This window comes from Trachypithecus francoisi, unplaced genomic scaffold, assembly GCF_009764315.1.
Source record: "Trachypithecus francoisi isolate TF-2019V2 unplaced genomic scaffold, Tfra_2.0 Lachesis_group4, whole genome shotgun sequence".
Classification (NCBI taxonomy): domain Eukaryota; kingdom Metazoa; phylum Chordata; class Mammalia; order Primates; family Cercopithecidae; genus Trachypithecus; species Trachypithecus francoisi.
In genome coordinates this window covers 106487184-106506407 of record NW_022681469.1, presented here as the reverse complement: position 1 = coordinate 106506407, position 19224 = coordinate 106487184, and the positions used below count along the sequence as shown (strand labels likewise).

Below are 19224 nucleotides of genomic sequence, written 5' to 3'. Positions count from 1 at the left end.
TATATGTAATATATATTATACATTTTTTTAACTTTCTTAAGTGAAGAGAGGGTGAAGATTTGAGGGAGTGTCCATTATTCCAATATGAGTTAAGTAGTTATTTTATTTACATATACAAGTATAAAATACATGTAAATATACATGCTTGTATACAAAAACCTATAAAATATATTTTTATCTCAACTTTTTTGAAGTGTGATTATAAGATGTAGGATTTATGGACTTTCTTAATTATGACTTTACATTTCTAAAAGACATATTCATTGCAAAACAAAATTCTGCTGCAGACATGAGTGTGGAGAAGCACCATTGAAAACAGGCCATCTTTTTCACCCTGTTCCATCTCAGCTTCTGGTATGGCCGGCAGATGCCCCGAGGCTGTCACTCTGGTCACTATTGCCCCAGATTTCCACGGAGTCCACCACGGACACATAACGAACCTGAAGAAGTTTACCGCCTACTTCACTTCCGTTCTGTGCTTCACCACCCCTGGGGACGGGCCTCCAAGCACACCTCAGCTTGTCTGGACTCATGAAGACAGTGAGTATTCCTTCTGCATGTCTCTTAAGTCAGTCGTCAAAGAGGTGTGCACCGCTGCGACCTCCAGAATCAGGCAAGGGCGGAGGTAGATCACGAGGAAGCCCCAGAGTTTTAGAGTGCTTGCAGTCGGCTCACCTGGGGAGATCAGGCATCAGTACTGATAATGCCTGGCAAAGTATGGCACGTGGACTGTGGAGGGTGACCTTGGCTCAAGGAAGGAGCGCTGGGGACGGGGGTGGAGAATCAGGTTCCAGCTGTGCGGCCACACCTTTGGTCGTGCTGAACTCGCTCTTCATCTAGACTTCAATTTCTAATTCCCTCACCTCCTTGCATGATTCCTCTGATGCCTCCCAGCCTGTTCTTCCCCGACCCTCGCTCCCAGGGTCCTTCTCCCTACGCCCTTCTAAGCTCTGAGAGTTTGCATTAGCTCCATCTGGTCAGTTCGAACCCATTCCTTCTCTGCTCACAGGCCAGCTGACGCATCTGGAAAACATTAGCTAATGAAGTTACCCCGAGAAAATAATCACAGATGCACGCAGAGATTTATATACAAGGCAACTCGTTACAGTTATTTGTAGTTGGAAAAAACGTGAAAAGCATTCAGATGTTCCAGATGGGGAGGATTGGAAAAAAGTATAGAATGACAATATAAGAAATATTTTGTAGTTGTTGGAAAAACAAAACTCTGAAGATCAAAAATTGTGCGCAAAAATGGTCATGATATAACATTGTGAAATAATAGTATACAAAACTATGAGATCCAAATTTAATTAAAATACACTGTATGAAATATGAACAGATAAAAGACCTTGGAAGAAGTATGTCACACAAATTTAAGACTTGTTATCCCTATGTGGTATGATTATGAGTAGTTTTGGCATATTTCTTTGTATTTTTCTGCATTTTCTAATTTATACCACGAGTCTGTACTCCCTTTATAATGAAAGTTAAAACTGGGATAATTAGGGCCGTGCGCGGTGGCTCACGCCTGTAATCCCAGCACTTGGGGAGACTGAGGCGGCTGAAACACAAGGTTAGGAGTTCAAGACCAGCCTGGCCAACATGGTGAAACTCCGTCTCTATGAAAAATACAAAAATTAGCTGGGTGTGGTGGCGGGCGCCTGTAATCCCAGCTACTCAGGAGGCTTGAGGTAGGAGAATCACTTGAACCCGGGAGGCAGAGGTTGCAGTGAGCAGAGATCATGCTACTGCACTCCAGCCTGGGTGACAGAGTGAGACTCTGTCTCAACAACAACAACCACAAAAAACACTAGGAAAATTATTTTTTTAAGTCACCCAGAGCTGCTGCTTGTCTCTTCCCCAGAGCTGGATGGGCTCAGCCTTCTGAACTTGGCTCTACAGGAGTTCAGTGGTCGCCAGCTCCACCCCGTGCTGCTCCCATTTTTGGACTCCCAGCCTTACTGCACTCCCAGCGGGTGACATTTGCAGAGGCCAAGGCCACCAGGATGGATTCCTTGCCTTCCCGCTTCACCCACCATTTCCAGGTCCTTACCCTTGCCTCTCTCCCCTTTCCTCTCAAACGATGCAGTCGGGCCTCTCTAAGGGTACTCCGTCATCCTGTTCCCTTCTTCCCCTGTCCCTCTTCATGGCGCCATTACTTCTTCCAATCTTTTTACTGTTGGATCCTTTCCCTCCTCCCACAAATATGTTCAGGTCTCCCTCACTCAAAATCGGCAGCTCCCTGATTGTGCTGCCCCTGGAGCTGCCGGGATGGCTTCCCACTCCCTTTCAGTCTAACCACTGCTCTGACCTCGAATGCCTTAAGTTCTCCTTGACCCTTGGCAGCCTAGCTTTCTCCTTGCCAATCTCCTGGAACGATCTCGCCATTGATTCAAGGTCTGTGTCAAATGAGTGACACGGGAGGAAAGGAACACAGATTTCTTGACCCTCTGAGACCAACAGCCCCTCCTCACCAATAAAAGATAAAATGAAAAGCAGTGTGCTGCTGTGCATTGATCCCAGAAGTTCTTCCCATACTCTGCCTTTGCTCTGCTCTCCGCTTTTGTTTAACTGATTTTTGTTTGTTTGTTTGTTTGTTTGTTTTGTTTGTTTTTGTTTTTTTGAGACAAAGTCTTGCTCTGTTGCCCAGGCTGGAGTGCAGTGGTTCATTCTTGGCTCACGGCAACCTTCACCTCCAGGGTTCAAGCAATTCTCCTGCCTTAGCCTCCCAAGTAGCTGGGACTACAGGCACCGGCCACCACGTCTGGCTAACTTTTTTGTATTTTTAATAGAGATGGGGTTTCACCATGTTAGCCAGTTTGCTCTCGAACTTCTGACGTCAGGTGATCCGCCTGCCTCGGCCTCCCAAAGTGCTGGGATTACAGGCATGAGCCACCACACTCAGCCATGTTTAACTGAGATTTTTATTGAGAGCATCACTGATTCACATGCAATTATATGAAATAATATTGAGAACATGTACATTTAGCCCAGTTTCTGCCAAGCTGACATTTGCAAAACTGTAGTATTGCATCACGTCCAGAATATTGACACTGATGATACAATTCACAGATCTGATTTGGGTTTCTCCAGTTTCGTTTTTTCTCTTTTGTGCATATGTGTGGGTTTAGTCCTGTCCAATTTGTCACATGTGTAGGTTTGTGTATCTACCACGATAATGAAGATCTTGAATGTTTCCAAGGCCACAAAAATCATCTGGATTCCTTTATAGCCACACCCACCTTCCTGCGGCTCTTCCTTTCTAACCTGTATGCCTTTCATTTCCTTTTCTTGCATGCTTTGCAGTGTCTAGGACTTCTAGTGCTGTGCTGAATAAGAGTGGTGAGACCAGACATCCTTGCCTGCTTCTCACCTGAGAGGGAAAACACTCAGTGGTTCACTGTTAAGGATGATTTTTTTAAATCAAATTGAAGTTATTCCTCACTATTAGGAATTGGTTGAGAGTTTTTGACATGAATAAATCTTTCTTCTGTTCACATGCTCTTACTGCATCATTTGACAAGATCATCTGTTTTTTCTTCTTAGCTTGTTGATACGTTAGATTATATTGACTGATTTGCAAATGTCAAACCAGTTTTGTGTGCTTAAATTCCACTTGGTCACGGTTTATAATTCTTTTCGTATGCTGTTGGATTCACTTTGCTAGTACTTGGTGGAGGACTTTTGTGTGTAAGTTCATGAGAGATATTAATCTGTAGTTGTCTTTTTGTGTGTGTTATCTTTGTTTGGTGTTGGTATCAGAGTCATATGGTCTCCTATGTTTGGAAGTATTCCCACTTCTTCTGTGTCCTGGAAGGGATTGTGTAAAATTGGTGTCAATTTCTCTTTAAGTGTTTGGTAGAATTTTCGAGTGAAACTCTCTGGGACTGAGGACTTCTTTTTAGGAAGATTTTTAATATTATAGGGCTGGGCGCGGTGGCTTACGCCCATAATCCCAGCACTTTGGGAGGCCGAGGCAGGCAGATCACGAGGTCAGGAGATCGAGACCATCCTGGCTCACACGGTGAAACCCCATCTCTACTAAAAAATACAAAACAATTAGCCAGGTGTGGTGGTGGGTACCTGTAGGCCCAGCTACTTGGGAGGCTGAGGCAGGAGAATGGCATGAACCTGGGAGGCAAAGCTTGCAGTGAGCCAAGATCGTGCCACTGCACTCCAGCCTGGGTGACAGAGTGAGACTCTGTCTCAAAAAAAAAAAAAAAAAATTCCATTTATAAATGGTTTTAGGACTATCCAGGTTGTCTGTTTCATCTTGGCTGAATTTTGGGAGTTGGTGGTTTTCAAGGAGTTGATCCTCTAAGAATTCAGATTTGTGAGTACAAAAATGTTTGCAGTACCACCTTCTTAACGGCTGCAGGATCTGTAGTGATGTCCTGTTTTTTATTCCTGATATTGATGATTGGCATCTTCTGGCTTTTTCATGTTCTCATTCTTACTGGAGGTTCATCAATTTTATTGCTTGTTTTTTTGTTTTTGTTTTTTGTTGTTGTTGTTTTGCTGCTGTTGTTGTTGTTTTTGTTTTTGTTTTTTGTTTTTTTAGAACCAGCCTCTTGTTCCAGGTCTTCTCTTCTTCATGGTCTTCTTCATTTTCAACTTTATTGATTTCTGCTCTTTATTATTTCCTTCCTCTGCTTGCTTTGAGTGTATTTTGCTCTCCCTTTTCTGCTTTCTTGAGGTAGCCATGTTGGTTATTGGTTGAAGGCCTTTCCTCATTTCCAGTGTGAACGTTTAGTGCTGTACATTTCTGCCTCCATGCTGCTTTAGCTGCATCCCACATGTTTTGACACTCTGTGCTTTCATTTTCATGCAGTTCTCTGTATTTTTATTTCCTTTGAGATACTCTCTGTGACCCATGAATTAGTTGGAAGTGTGCTATTCAATTTCCATGTGTTTGGAGATTCTATTGTCTTTCTGCTATTGATAATCTAATTTGATTCCATTATGATCAGAGAACACACTTCATATAATTTTGGTTATTTTATATTTGTTGAAGTTTGTTTAATGGCCCAGGATATGGTCGATCTTGGTGAATGTTCAGTGAATGATTTTTTTAAAATGTCTATTTCTGCTTTTCAATTGTAAATTTTATGTCTCATCAGAGAAAACTGGAAATAATCTCAATTTTTTTTTTTAGAATTTTCTAACTGAATCATTTTTTGATAGGCAGGGAGCCTGTTTATCCTATTTAGCATAATAGCACGTCTTTGTCAATGTCAAATATCACATTAAAAGACTGAAGGTAGGGTTGAAGTCAGCTCTGCGGGGTGCAGCTTTTAAAAGGAAAGTTTGGAGTCTGGAAGGAGAGGGGCTTCAGGGGCCACCTGACCACAGGCATCTGGTGCTGGCCTCCTTCATAAAGAAGAACCAGAACAGCAAGTACGTAGCCACACTTCAAATAGATCCAAGAGAGAAGCTGGAATTCAATAAAGAAGTGACAGGAAGCACCTATGGCAAGGAGGGAGGTGAGGCGTGGCAGCTCCTCCCGGACTGGGATCGGCTGGGAACCCAGAGAAGTTCTCCACTGTATGAAAAGGGAAAGCGAGAGACCCCCGTGGTCCACATTCCCACCACAGACTCCTGCAATCCAAGCCACAGGAAAGCCCCTCAAAACTCACAGCCCCAAGACTCACATAGGGAGACTCTCACAGGGAGACTGTGTGATGTCCTGCTCCAGAGAGGGAGCCCACACTGTGCCTCACACGCCCGAGCCCTGACCAGCTACTGTGCAGTGCTGCTCGGACAGCCCAGCCCCACCAGACTGTTCTGCCCTGGGTCCCGACAGACCATTCTGCTCTGGGTCCCGGCAGCCTCTGCATCTCCATATCCTGCAGGCCCACTGACACCCCCTGCCCACAGCCACCAACAGTGCTGGCTGCTGCCACCAGAGGCAAAGCACAAGCCATTGGCAGTGATCCCCAGTGGTGGGGCTCGTGGGCATTTTCACTCACCTTGAGGACTGACTTCGCTTCCAGGCACCCTGAGGTCAGACTCTCCCACCCACAGCGGCCACCTGGGTCTGAAGCACACCTCCGCAGGAGAGGGCCACAGTGCAGTCACTGCCACCCCTAGCAAATGTTCTGCCAGGAGCCTGGGGGTCACCACAGCCCTGCTGACCACAGCCAGCAACTGCAGACACCACCAGGGGTCCTGAGGACAGGCCCACTCAGCTTGCGCTACCTCCCCGAGTATGAGCAACACCATCCAGGGCCCTGGGTTCACCCTGCGCTGTCCACCACTATCAGCACCTAAGCACTCCTCCTGGGGACCTGAGGACAGGCCCACCCAACCTGCTGTGCCGTCACAGGTGGCACCCACTCCTACACACCACCCCTGGGCCTGGGGACTGGCCTGCTCAGCCTGTCACAGCCACCGGCAATACCAGCGCAGACTGCTAAGGAACCAGGGGGTTACCCCACCACTGCTACTGTCAACGCCAACAGCATGCCTGCTGTCCAGGGTCCTGAGAACCCACCCACCTGCTTGGCCCCCTGCAGCCATTGCCAGCACCTGAGCAATCCATCTAGAACACCAAGAATGAGTCTGTCTGGACCACCCTGGGAGCTAAGGACAGGCACACTCAGCCCACTGCTGCCACCACTGGGGCCCAAGGATTGGCCCACCTGGTGTCCCTGTCCCCAGCAAAATTTCACCAGAGCCTCTACTAACAACCACACCCTAAGCCGCTGAGGAAATCACAGACACCACTGATGGTGTTTACAGCCAAATAAATTATATGGAGACTACACTACTGCTTCATCCAGAATCAAAGCCAAAGTGCCCTACCCAATCAACACCATACGGGAAAAAGCCCTCCTTTATGAAAGCAAATCCAAAAAATTCGAAGAAGCAACTGTTACACCAGATGTGCAGATATCAACACAAGGACACAAGAAATGTGAAAATGCAAGGAAGTGTAACACTTCCAAAGGAACACAGTAATTCTCCAGCAACAGATTCCAATGAAAAAGAAATTATGAATTATGAAAAAAAATTCAAAATAATGATATTAAGGAATGTCAGATAAAAGAGACACAGATAAATAATACAAAATGATCCAAAAAACAATTCAATACATGAATGAGAAATTTACCAAAGAGATAAATATTATTAAAAAAGAACCAAACAGATATCCAGGAACTAATTACTTCATTGACTGAAATTTAAAAATACAATAGTAAGCTTCAGCAGTAGACTAGATGAGACAGCAGAAGGAATTCCAGAATTTAAAGATGAACAAAGACTATGTGATATATTAGTCACTATAAAGCAATGAGTATTTGAATTTTTGATGTCCCAGAAGGTGAAAAGAAAACCAAAGGGATAGAAACCTGATTTAACAAAATCATGGCTGAAAACTTCCCAAGTCTAGCAAGAGATTTAGACATGCAGATACAGGAGGCTCAGAGATCCACAAATAAATAGATACAATTCAGAAAGGTCTTCTCCGTGGCACATTAGAGTCAAACTATCAAAAGTTAAAGACAGAATTCCAAAAACACCAAAAGAAAAGCATCTAGTCACTTATAAGAGAACCCCCATCAGACTAACAGTGGATTTATCAGCAGAAACCTTACTTGCCAAGAGAAAATGGAATGATATATTCAAAGTACTGGGGAAAAAAATAACTTGTCAGCCAAGAGTACTATACACATAAAAGTTATCCTTCATTGGCCGGGCGCGGTGGCTGAAGCCTGTAATCCCAGCACTTTGGGAGGCCGAGGTGGGTGGATCACAAGGTCAGGAGATCGAGACCATCCTGGCTAACACAGTGAAACCCCATCTCTACTAAAAATACAAAAAAATTAGCCGGGCGTAGTGGTGGGCGCCTGTAGTCCCAGCTACTTGGGAGGCTGAGGCAGGAGAATGGCGTGAACCCAGGAGGCGGAGCTTACAGTGAGCCGAGACGGCGCCACTGCACTCCAGCCTGGGGGCAGAGCGAGACTCTGTCTCAAAAAAAAAAAAAAAAAAAATTTATCCTTCATAAATGAAAGAGAAATAAAGTATTTCCTAGGTAAGTAAAAGCTGAGGGAATTCATCTCCACTGGACTGGCCCTACAAGAAATGCTTAATGAATTCCCCCAGCTGAAGTGAAAGAACAATATCTACCAACATGAAAATGTACAAAAGTATAAAACCCATTGGTAGAGCAAACACACAAATAAGGAAGGGAAAAGACCCAAATGTTACCACTACGGAAAACCACCAAACCTCAAAAATAAACAATAAGAGAGAAAGAAGGGAACAAAGGATATATAAACCAACCAGAAATCAATTAATGACTAGAATAAGCCCTGACATATCAATAATAACCTTGAATTTAAATGGATTAAAGTATCTAAAAAGATAGACTGGCCGAATGGATAAAAACAGAAACAAACCATGACCCAACTATATGCTGTGTACAAGAAACTGAACTCACTTGTAAAGACACATGTAGACTGAAAGTAAAGAGATGAAAAAAGATATTTTGTGCAAACAGAAACCAAAAGTGAACAGGAGTAGCTATAGTTACATAAAATACTTTAAGTAAAAAACAGTAAAAAGAGACAAAGAAGGTTATTGTGTAGTGATAAAGTTATCAATTCAGCAAGAGGATATAACAATTCTAAACATATATAGACCTAACACTGGAGCACTCAGATATATAAAGCAAATATTATTAGATCTACAGGGAGAGACAACAATACAGTAATAGTTGGGGACTTTAGCATCCCCCTCTCAGCATTAGACAGGTCATCTTGACAGAAAAATAACAAAGAAACATTGGATTTAAACTGCACTTTAGACTAAATGGGCCTAACAGACATTTACAGAACATTTCATCTAATAGCTACAGAACGCAATTCTTTTCATCAGTACATGGAACATTCTCCAAGATAGACCATATGTTAGGACATAAAACAAATGTCAACAACTTTTAAAAGACTGAAATTATATCAATGTCTTCTTAGACCACAATGGAATAAACCTGGAAATCAATAATGAGGAACTTTGCAATCTGTACAAATACATGGAAATTAAATAACATGCTCCTGAATGACCTTTGGGTCAAGGAAGAAATTAAGGAGGAAATTTAAAAATTTCTTGAAACCAATGAAAATCGAAGTACAACATACAAAAACCCAGGGGATATAGCAGAAGTGGTGCTAAGAGCCTACAATAAATGCCTCCATCAGAAAAAAGTAGAAAGATTTCAAACAATCTAGTGATACACCTCAAGGAACTAGAAAATCAAGGACAAAGCAAACCCAAAATTAGTAGAAGGAAAGAAATAATAAAGATCAGAGCAGAACTAAATGAAACAAAGACTTAAAAACAATACAAATGATTAAACAAAACTGGGTTTTAGGGAAGATAAACAAAATCAACAAACTGCTAGCTGGACTTAAGAAGAATAAAAGACAGATTACCTAAGTAAACAAAATCAGAAATGCAAAAGGAGACATTATAACTGATACCACAGAAATACAAAATATCATTTGAGACTCTTACAGCTATACACTAACAAATTGGAAAACCTAGGAGAAATGGATAAATTCCTGAACACATACAACCTACCAAGATTGAATCAGAAAGAAACATAAAATCTGAACAGACTAATAATGGGTAATGAGATTGAATCAGTAATGTCTCCCAACAAAGAAAAACTCAGGGCCAAATGGCTTCACTGACAAATTCTGCCAAACTTTCAAGGAAGAACTAATACCAATTCTCCTCAAACTATTCCAAAAAATTAAAGAAGAGGAAATTCTTTCTAACTCATTTTATGAGGCCAGTGTTACCCAGATACCAAAACCAGACAAGGACATAACAACAAAAAATCTACAGTCCATTATCCCTGATAAACATAGATGCAAAAGTCCTCGGCCGGGCGTGGTGGCTCAAGCCTGTAATCCCGGCACTTTGGGAGGCCGAGACGGGCAGATCACGAGGTCAGGAGATCGAGATCATCCTGGCTAACATGGTGAAACCCCGTCTCTACTGAAAAAATACAAAAACTAGCCAGGCGAGGTGGCGGACGCCTGTAGTCCCAGCTACTCGGGAAGCTGAGGCAGGAGAATGGCGTAAACCCGGGAGGCGGAGCTTGCAGTGAGCCGAGATCCGGCCACTGCACTCCAGCCTGGGCGACAGAGCGAGACTCTGTCTCAAAAAAAAAAAAAAAAAAAAAGTCCTCAACAAAAATACTAGCAAACTGAATCTAACAGCGCATCAGAAAGATAATACACCATGCTCATGTGAGATTTATCCCAGGGATGCAAGGATGGTTCAACATACACATATCCATAAATGTGATACATCACTCCAACAGAATAAAGGACAAAAACCATGTGATCATCTCAACAGATGCATAAAAAGCATTTAATAAAATTCAACATCCCTTTGTAATAAAAACTCTCAACAAACTAGGCATAGAAGGAACATACCTCAATATGATAAAGTCTATATATGAAAAACCCACAGCTAACATCACACTGAATGGGGAAAAGCTGAAATCCTTTCCTCTGAAAACTGGAACAAGACAAAGATGCCCACTTTCATCACACCTATTTGTAGTACTGGAAGTCCTAGCCACAGCAGTCAGGCAAAAGAAAGGAATAAAAGGCATCTAAATTGGAAAAGAGGAAGTCAGATTGTTCTCTTTGCAGATGACATGATCTTGTATCTAGAACAACCTAGACTCCACCAAAAAACTCCTATATCTGATAAATAAATTCGGTAAGGTTGCAGGATACAAAAGCAACATACAAAAATCAATAGCATTTCTATACACCAGTAATGAACTAGCTGAGAAAGAAATCAGGAAGTTGATTCCATTTACAATAGCTATAAAAGAAAAACATATCTAGGAATTAATTTAACCAAGGAGGTGAAAGATCTCTACAAAGAAAAATACAAAACATTGATGAAAGAAACTGAAGAAGACACAAATAAATGGAAAGACATCCCATGCTCATGAATCAGAAGAATTAACAGTATTAAAGTAACCATACTCCCCAAATGAATCTAATGACTCAGTGCAATCTCTATCAAAATACCAGTATCATTTTTTACAGAAATAGCAAAAAAAAAAACTAAAATTCTTGTGGAACCCAAAAAGAGCCCAAATAGCCAAAGCAATCCATAGCAAAAATAACAAAACTGGAGGCATCACACTACCTGTCTTTGAAATATATGACAAGTCTATAATAACCAAAACAGCATAGTATTGGCATTAACAACAGACACATAGACCAACAGAACAGAATAGACCCAGAAATATATCCACATATTTACAACCAACTGATTTTTGATGAAGATGCCAGGACACCCTCTTCAATAATTGGTGCTAGGAAAATTTTGGATATCCATATGCAGAAGATTGAAACTAGACTCTTAACTCTCACCATTTAAAAAAATTAAGATGGATTAAGACTTAATGTAACACTTGAAACTATAAAAATACTAAAATAAAACACAGGGAAACACTTCAGGACATTAGTGTAGGCAAAGATTTTATGGCTAAGATCTCAAAAGCACAGACAACAAAACCAAAAATAGACAAATGGGACTATATCGAACTAAAAAACTTCTGTACAGCAAAGGAAACAGTCAACAGAGTGAAGAGACAGCCTGTTGAATGGGAGAAAATATTTGCAAACTATTCATCTGGTAAGGGATTAATATCTAAAATATACAAAGAACTCAGCTCAACAGTTAAAAAAAATCCCATTTAAAAAGTGGGCAAGGGACATGAATAAACATTTATCAAAAGCAGACATACAAATGGTCAGCGTGTCTACAAAAAAATGCCCAGTATCACTAATCATCAAGGAAATGCTAATCAAAGCCACAATGAGATATCATTTTATCCCAGTCAGAATCGCTAGAATTAAAAAGACCCAAAAAAATGCTGGCAATCACGTGGAGAACAGGGAACTCTGATACATTGTTGGTGATGATGTAAATTAGTACAGCCACAATGGAAAACAGTATAATTTTTCAAAAAACTAAAAATAGAACTACCCTATGAGCCAGCAATCCCATTATTGGATATTTATCCATAGGAAAGGAGTCAGTGCATCAAAGGATACCCATACCCCAATCTTACTGCAGCACCATTCACAGTAGCCAAGATATGGAATCAGCCCAAGCATCCATCAGTGGACCAGTGGATAAAATGTGGTGTATATACACAGTGGAATACTATTCAGCCACAAGAAAGAATGAAATCCTGTCATTTGCAGCAACATGGAGGGAAGTGGAGGGTATTACATCAATGCCCTCAGAAAAACAAATATCACCAATTCTCACTCATAAGTAGTAGCTTAAAAGGCCAATCTCATGGAGATAAGAGAGTAGAATGAAAGATACTAGAGGCTGGGGGGGTGGAGCAGGGTGGTGGGGAAGAAACAGAGATTAGTCGATGGGTATAAACATTCAGTTAGATAGAAGAAGTGAGTTCCAATGCTCAATATCTCAGTAGGGTGACTACAGCTATATGTACAATTATTATGTATCAATAAAAAAGAAAATAAAGAAAGCTTTGAACTCTTGGGTGCTGGAGAAACGGCCTCCGTTTCTCTCTGGCTGATGGTGCTGTTATTAGTTCCACACCCAGCAGGCCTTCTTTCCCAAAGCCCCAAGGAAATGAGAAGTTGTTGGGGGAGGGTGGCAGTAAAGAGGAAATAGAATCTAAATTTTAAGCTGAGACATCAGCAGCTGGTTCCAGCAGAGCTAGAGGACAGCATCTTTGGGCAGGAATCCAGGAAGCAGAAACACTGAGAATATAAAAGGAGCAAAAAGCTTTCTTTCCTTCTCCATCGATTGAAAAAAAAGAACAAATCAGTTCAAAAATCCGTCAGAATGTCTTTCTGGAGGCTCACAATTGTGGGAGGATGAGATGGTCTTGACAGCCATTCTATTTTACCGTCTTCCACACTTGAAAAGTGAAATTTGTCAGAGCGTTTGAGCTTATCTGTGAAAAGTCTTTTCAAAGTTTCACCCAGATGACTGTTTTTTTTGTTTTGTTTTGTTTTTGTTTTTGTTTTTGTTTTTGAGGCTGTTACCATTTTAAAAAAATTACAACTTGTGTTAGAAGGCTTTGTCCAAGTACCAACGGAGTTCTCGGTATGGAATTCACCCTAAAATCTAATGTTTGTGCAAGTGAGGCTGGCAGTAGCCAGAACAGGGACTTTGCAGGGGTGAGGCTTCTCTGTAGGAATCCTGGATACTCTTTCAGGACAAGTGACACCCTTGACTTCATGCTGTCCTATTTTAAGCTGAAAGACTTGCATTTTTTATTACTAAGAAGACCTGTGTGTGGCGCCATCCAGCAGGTTCACTAAGGAAGTTGTATGGTGCAGAGCTTTCAGCAGGAATCCGTGTTCCCTGCCTGGCACGGAGGGTGTACTCAACTGATACATGCAGAAACGGACAGAGTGCTCATCTCTTCTCCATTCTTCTTTTCCTCCCTTGTCCCCAGTTCTGCCTTTGAACTGCCCTTTCCTCCTGCCCTTTTCTCCTCCCTGGCTTTGTTGCTTATGTTTCTCCTGAATGGGCATCTGGAGGGGTAAGCATGGGGGCATTGTCCGAGAGGAGGTGGGGCTCTGAACGGCAGGTGAGGAAGCAGAGCCAACCCGGGCAGCTGTTTGTGTTTGCTGCCGAGAGCAGTGGACGGAGGGGCACTTTCATGTCTGGCTTAGGTAATGGAAGTGCACCATCTCTCTTCCCCTCATCCCTTCCCTCCATTTGATCGTAAGACGCCAGCACCCGCAAAAGCATTTCCTTTCCACCTGCTCCTCATGCCCTGCACAGCAGCTATGGCTATAGAGGGACCATGGCAGGCTAGGGGCACATGGCAGGGCTTGGGAGTAACGGCATCTGGGAGAACATCACTGTCACGACATCCACCTATCTCCTCCAGATGGGCAGGCATCCTCTCCTCCCTCCCCATCACCACGCAGTGTGGGCTGGCCCTGATGGGACCGATGGGACCTGCTATGGGAGCAGTAAAAGGCTCTAAACCTAGGTGAGCTGGCGCGAGAGATGTGGGTCAGAACCGCCAATGCACCTGCTGTCCGGCCAGCAGTGACTTGCTCTGGGCCCTGCTGTCCCTGAGTCGCAGGCAGGGGTCCATCTGCACGTGGGGCAGAGTTCTGTGCCTGTGGCCGCACGTCCTCAAGCAGTTTGCTTTGCTGAGCTGCACGTGCATCTTGGATTTTTAACTCACGTTTTAGATGCTCGGGTCTTTTCTATGGGGTGGCATCCTCTGATCCTAGGAATGACTTTATGTTCTGATGAGAAGTTCATCATCATGACAGCGGCTGATGACCATGGAGCATTTTCATGGTGCCCTGGACATCCTCGTGTTTTTGTGTTTTATTACATTTTCTTCTCACTATGGTCTCGCCGAGTTATTTTTATTTTCCCCGTTTCACAGATGAACAGACTAAGGTGTTGAGAGTGTAATTGCATAGCCAGCAAAGCAGCTCAGCCAGGTCTGACACCCAGCTTGGCCTCCAGCCTTCAAGCGTAACTCTGCGGCTCTGCCTGCCCGTGTTAGCAAGGGTGCCGCAGGGCACAGAAGCTCCTGAGAAAGGAATTTGTTTTTGCTGGGACTTTATCAGGCCACTGCCTTGCCCCTCTGGAATCCTTCAGGACCCTGAGTGGGGTTTGGAGCCTGGAGTTCTGGACCAGTTCCTGGGCCCAGGGTCTTTTTCTCGCTTGCACAAGGTTCCAGATGGCCGCCACACAAGCCAGACACAGGGCTGCATGCACCATGGAGGAACTCAGGGGAGGCAGTTGCTCTTGAGGACCCAGCCAGCCTGGTTGTTCTAATCAGATGAGATCAAGGAGAAAGAGAATGATTTGTGTATAAATCTCCTGCCGCCAGTAGCTTCAGTGCCCTGTGTGGCTGGGATGAAGCTGGAGAAAATAATGTATGCAATGATAGCCAGGATGCCTTGAATGCCCTCCTTCCTTCTGCATTCCACTGAAGTCTCCTGCAGGGTTTTGCAGCCCCAGCTCACCACTTTCCTTCCATAGTTAGAACCTTCCCCACACATCTGATCAAAAGAAAATTTGGGCTATTGTGTTAACAGATGACTTTGCTTTTAATTGGTAGAACCAGGAGCTGTGGGACATCTGAGTTTCACGGAGATTCTGGACACGTCTCTCAAGGTCAGCTGGCAGGAGCCCCTGGAGAAAAATGGCATCATTACAGGTAAGTAGCCCTGTCTTCCAAGAAAGAAAAAGATAAGTTTGTCCTCACAAAAAGAAGTGGATATGACTTCAAACCAAACTGCTGACAGCATGGACCCGTGCCCATGGCCTTCTCGAGAGGAACTGAAATGTCTTCCTGGCCGTATGGCAGAGTCCCGGCACTGGACACTGCTCCAGTGAGAGCCAGTCTGGTCTGGGGGCCTTTCACTGTGTGGGCAGCAGCTGTAGTTTGAGATCTATTCTCACGTCCAGAGTCTCTGACCAATGAGTCAGTCGTGTTATGACATATTTGTTCACATGATGTGTGTCTTACTTAATCCTCATAGCAGGGTGATAAGGTCAATATCGATATGACCATTTTACAGATGAGGAAACTGAGGCCCCGAGAGGGTGGGTGACCTTTCCTTCATTCAGCAGATGGCACTGAATGCTCCTGTGTGCAGCCAGCCTTCTCAGGCACAGCCAGGCGGCGTGACTATGAGGCTCGCATGCCCTGTGTCTCAGCCCTCGTCCCACAGCTGTGAGCCGCAAGGCCAGGATGAGATCTGGATCTTCTGACTCCAGATCCCATGTTCTGTCCCTTCCCCACCCTGCCCTCCAGTGAGAGCCCTGAGGAGACTGTGAGGCAGGTACTTCGGAGGAGGTTCTGAGCTGTGGGAGGGGCGGGGGCTGAGCCTTAGAGGCACCTGAGCAGTGAAATCTCCTCTCCTGGTTTGAGGGGTCTCTGTGGGAGACAGCTCACCTTCTTAGGGTTTTTAATGATTGTATGTATGTATGTATGTATGTATTGAGGCAGAGTCTCGCTCTGTCGCCCAGGCTGGAGTGCAGTGGCACGATTTCCGCTCACTGCAACCTCCGCCTCCCGAGTTCAAGCAGTTTTCCTGCCTCAGCCTCCCAGGTAGCTTGGATTACAGGTGTGCACCATCATAACCGGCTAATTTTTGTATTTTTAGTAGAAATAAGGTTTTGCCATGTTGGCCAAGCTGGTCTCGAATTCCTGACCTCAAGTGATCCACCTGCCTCGGCTTCCCAAAGTGCTAGGATTACAGGCATGAAAAACCTTTTAGGTTAAAGCTTAATTTAAATCTTAGTTCAAAAAAAAATTCTTGGTTTGACAAAAACAGCATAGGCTCTAGCCTCAAATGAGGTTGGGCAGGGCCCCCCATTCCACTATTTTAGTCAACATAAGAGCCTCAGCAGACCTCTGGAATCCTCAGTTCTGACTGGAGCTGTCAGGAGGATGAATTGAGAGAAGTTGTATCAGTGGCTGCCCACTGCCTGGCCCAGAGCAGCTCAACCTCCAACAGGCATCTGTTTTTCTTTTCTTTTTTTTTTCTAAACATTACTGAAGATTTCTAGCAAGCCCCTTAATCTTCTTCTTGGTCAGTCATATATGGGACTTCTTCTACGTGAGCCCTCTCTGAGGACTTTGCCTGTGGCATCTCACGTCCCGGCAGGGACTCCTGTGTGGGTATTTTGCAGCCGCGCCCCGGGGTTGAGTGAGTTGCCCATCCTGACGCGAGCGGTCAGTTCGGAGCTGAGCTGCATCTCCACTCCATGGTGGCAGCGTTCTCAGCTGGCCACGGGAGCTGTGGAATTCGAGGGCCTGATTGTTCTGTGAAGCAAGCTCACGTTCTCTGGGTGTGTCCTAGAAGCCTGTGCTGGGACTGTGCTGCCCAGAGACCAAGAGCCTCAGGTGGTCTGTCCCTGCTGCCGGGCCGCAGCGTTGGGGACTGTTTCTTCTCTGCTCTGGCGTCCGGGATGACAATGGCAGTGATGACCCTGGCCACTTCCCCTGTGCTTGGCACATTAACCTTGCAGGATCGCATTTTGCTTTCTCAGCAGCCACACAAGGGGTGTCTTATAACCCAGGTCTGGCGATGACAAGGCTGAGGTTTAGGATGGTGACGTCCCACGATCACAGCCCACGGGTGTGTGCACATTCTCTCCTCTGTAGCGCTGATGTGCCGGGGGTGAGGTTTGAACCGTGCTCCGAACCCCACCGCAGAGGACGTTCATCTTCCCCATCCACAGTCCTCTTAGCGTCTCTGTAGTTTCTCAAAGCACCGCAAGGGCACAGAAATGCCTAACGGTTCTGTTTATTAGTAGTTAGATCCAAACAACTAAAGTGTTTATATGCTAACAATTAGAATTGCCATTTAAAAAATACTACACAGTAGTTGAAAGAAATAAAACTTGCATTTCTTTTTTCAGTGACCACAGTTAGTTCCTAATGAGATGTCTGCACCCGCCTGGCACTGCCCACCCTCTCAGACCTTGGGACCAGATGGCCCCTCGTCACCCTCATTTCCCGGTTCACGTTGGTTTCCCGGCCATACTCGTTTCCTTATGACAACATCCACCAAAAATTCTGCTTTGCAAAGATAGGATGTATCCAAGGGCACGTGGCATGCTCTGGTCTTGAAACGGAGCTCCCCTCCAGCTGGAGGCTCACGTGTGTCCCGCTGGCATTGAGTGTCCTGTGTCTCCCTGCAGTGCTCCTGGGAGGTCACTGCAGCATCCCAGGGGCCCTGGGACACAGTGGGAGACTGTGTTCCTACAGTGACCTGTTTTTACACAGAAATCCTGCTACGTAGCAAACCCAGTGCCAACCCCACCACTTCTAATCCGTAGACTCTCCTGTAATCATCTGTGCCAACCAGATCCCCTCATAGAACGGTGTGCCCAGAGCCCATACACAAGGTCACCTTGGAGCTAGTGCCACCTCTCATCTTAACTTTTTGTTGTTGTTGAGATAGAGTCTCGCTCTGCAGCCTAGGTTGGAGTACAGCGGCACTATCTCGGCTCACTACAACCTCTGCCTCCTGGGTTCAAGCAATCATCCTGCCTTCACCTCCCGAGTAGTTGGAACTACAGGCTGTGTGTGCCACTGCGCCTGGCTAATTTTTCGTGTTTTTAGTAGAGATGGGGTTTCACCACATTAACCAGGATGGTCTCGATCTCCTGACCTCGTAATCCACCCATTTTGGCCTCCCAAAGTGTGGTGTGCCTCCTATAAGCATATAGCTGGACTTTGTGGGATTTTTTATTTTTACTTTTTGCTTATTTATTTTTTGAAATGCAGTCTCTCTCTGTTGCCCAGGCTGGAGTGCAGTGGTGTGATCTTGGCTCACTGCAACATCCGCCTCCCGGTTCAAATGATTCTCCTGCCTTAGCCTCCCAAGTAGCTGGGATTACAGGCATGCACCAGCACACCTGGCTAATTTTTGTGTTTTTAGTAGAGACAGGGTTTCACCATGTTGGCCAGGCTGCTCTCGAACTCCTGACCTCAGGTGATCCACCTCTCTCAGCCTCTCAAAGTGCTGGGATTACAGACGTGAGCCACCATGCCCGGCCTCACCTTAACTTTTAAAAAAAGTAAATTTGGCCGGGCGCGGTGGCTCAAGCCTGTAATCCCAGCACTTTGGGGCCCGAGATGGGTGGATCACGAGGTCAGGAGATCGAAACCATCCTGGTCTACACGGTGAAACCCCATCTCTACTAAAAAAATACAAAAAACTAGCTGGGCGAGATGGCGGGCGCCTGTAGTCCCAGCTACTCGGGAGGCTGAGGCAGGAGAATGGCGGGAGTCCGGGAGGCAGAGCTTGCAGTGAGCCGAGATCGCGCCACTGCACTCCAGCCTGGGCGACAGAGCGAGACTCCGTCTCAAAAAAAAAAAAAAAAGTAAATTTATGAATCTGGCTCTGCCTTCTAGAAGCTTACCTTTTGAAATGCCCACTTCAAACAGTGTGAAAACTCCAGGAATGTGGGAAAGTCACTACTAGAATTGGACACAATCTGTTGTACATTCTGAAGTCGTCTAAGAATCGCAAGTGCTGAGAATGTACAATTAAAACAGCCTCCTGTTGCCTGGAGTCAAAGGACTTAAGCAAAGGCAGGGGGAACAGAGCAGGGGAGGCCACTATAGACTGCAGGAACCTAGTTTAGTTTAATCTTGCTTTAAATCATTCAAAGGAAGGAAAAACAAACCAGCAGGAGGAA

General features: G+C 44.7%; 1 protein-coding gene across 1 annotated transcript in view; it reads left to right on the top strand.

The window, feature by feature from the left end:
* Positions 1–19224, top strand: part of SDK1 (sidekick cell adhesion molecule 1) — a 990930-nt gene that overhangs the window by 775335 nt on the left and 196371 nt on the right. The window contains 3 exon segments of the mRNA XM_033191941.1: positions 349–367; positions 370–540; positions 15125–15223. Of these exon segments, the coding sequence (XP_033047832.1) occupies positions 349–367; positions 370–540; positions 15125–15223 (289 nt within the window).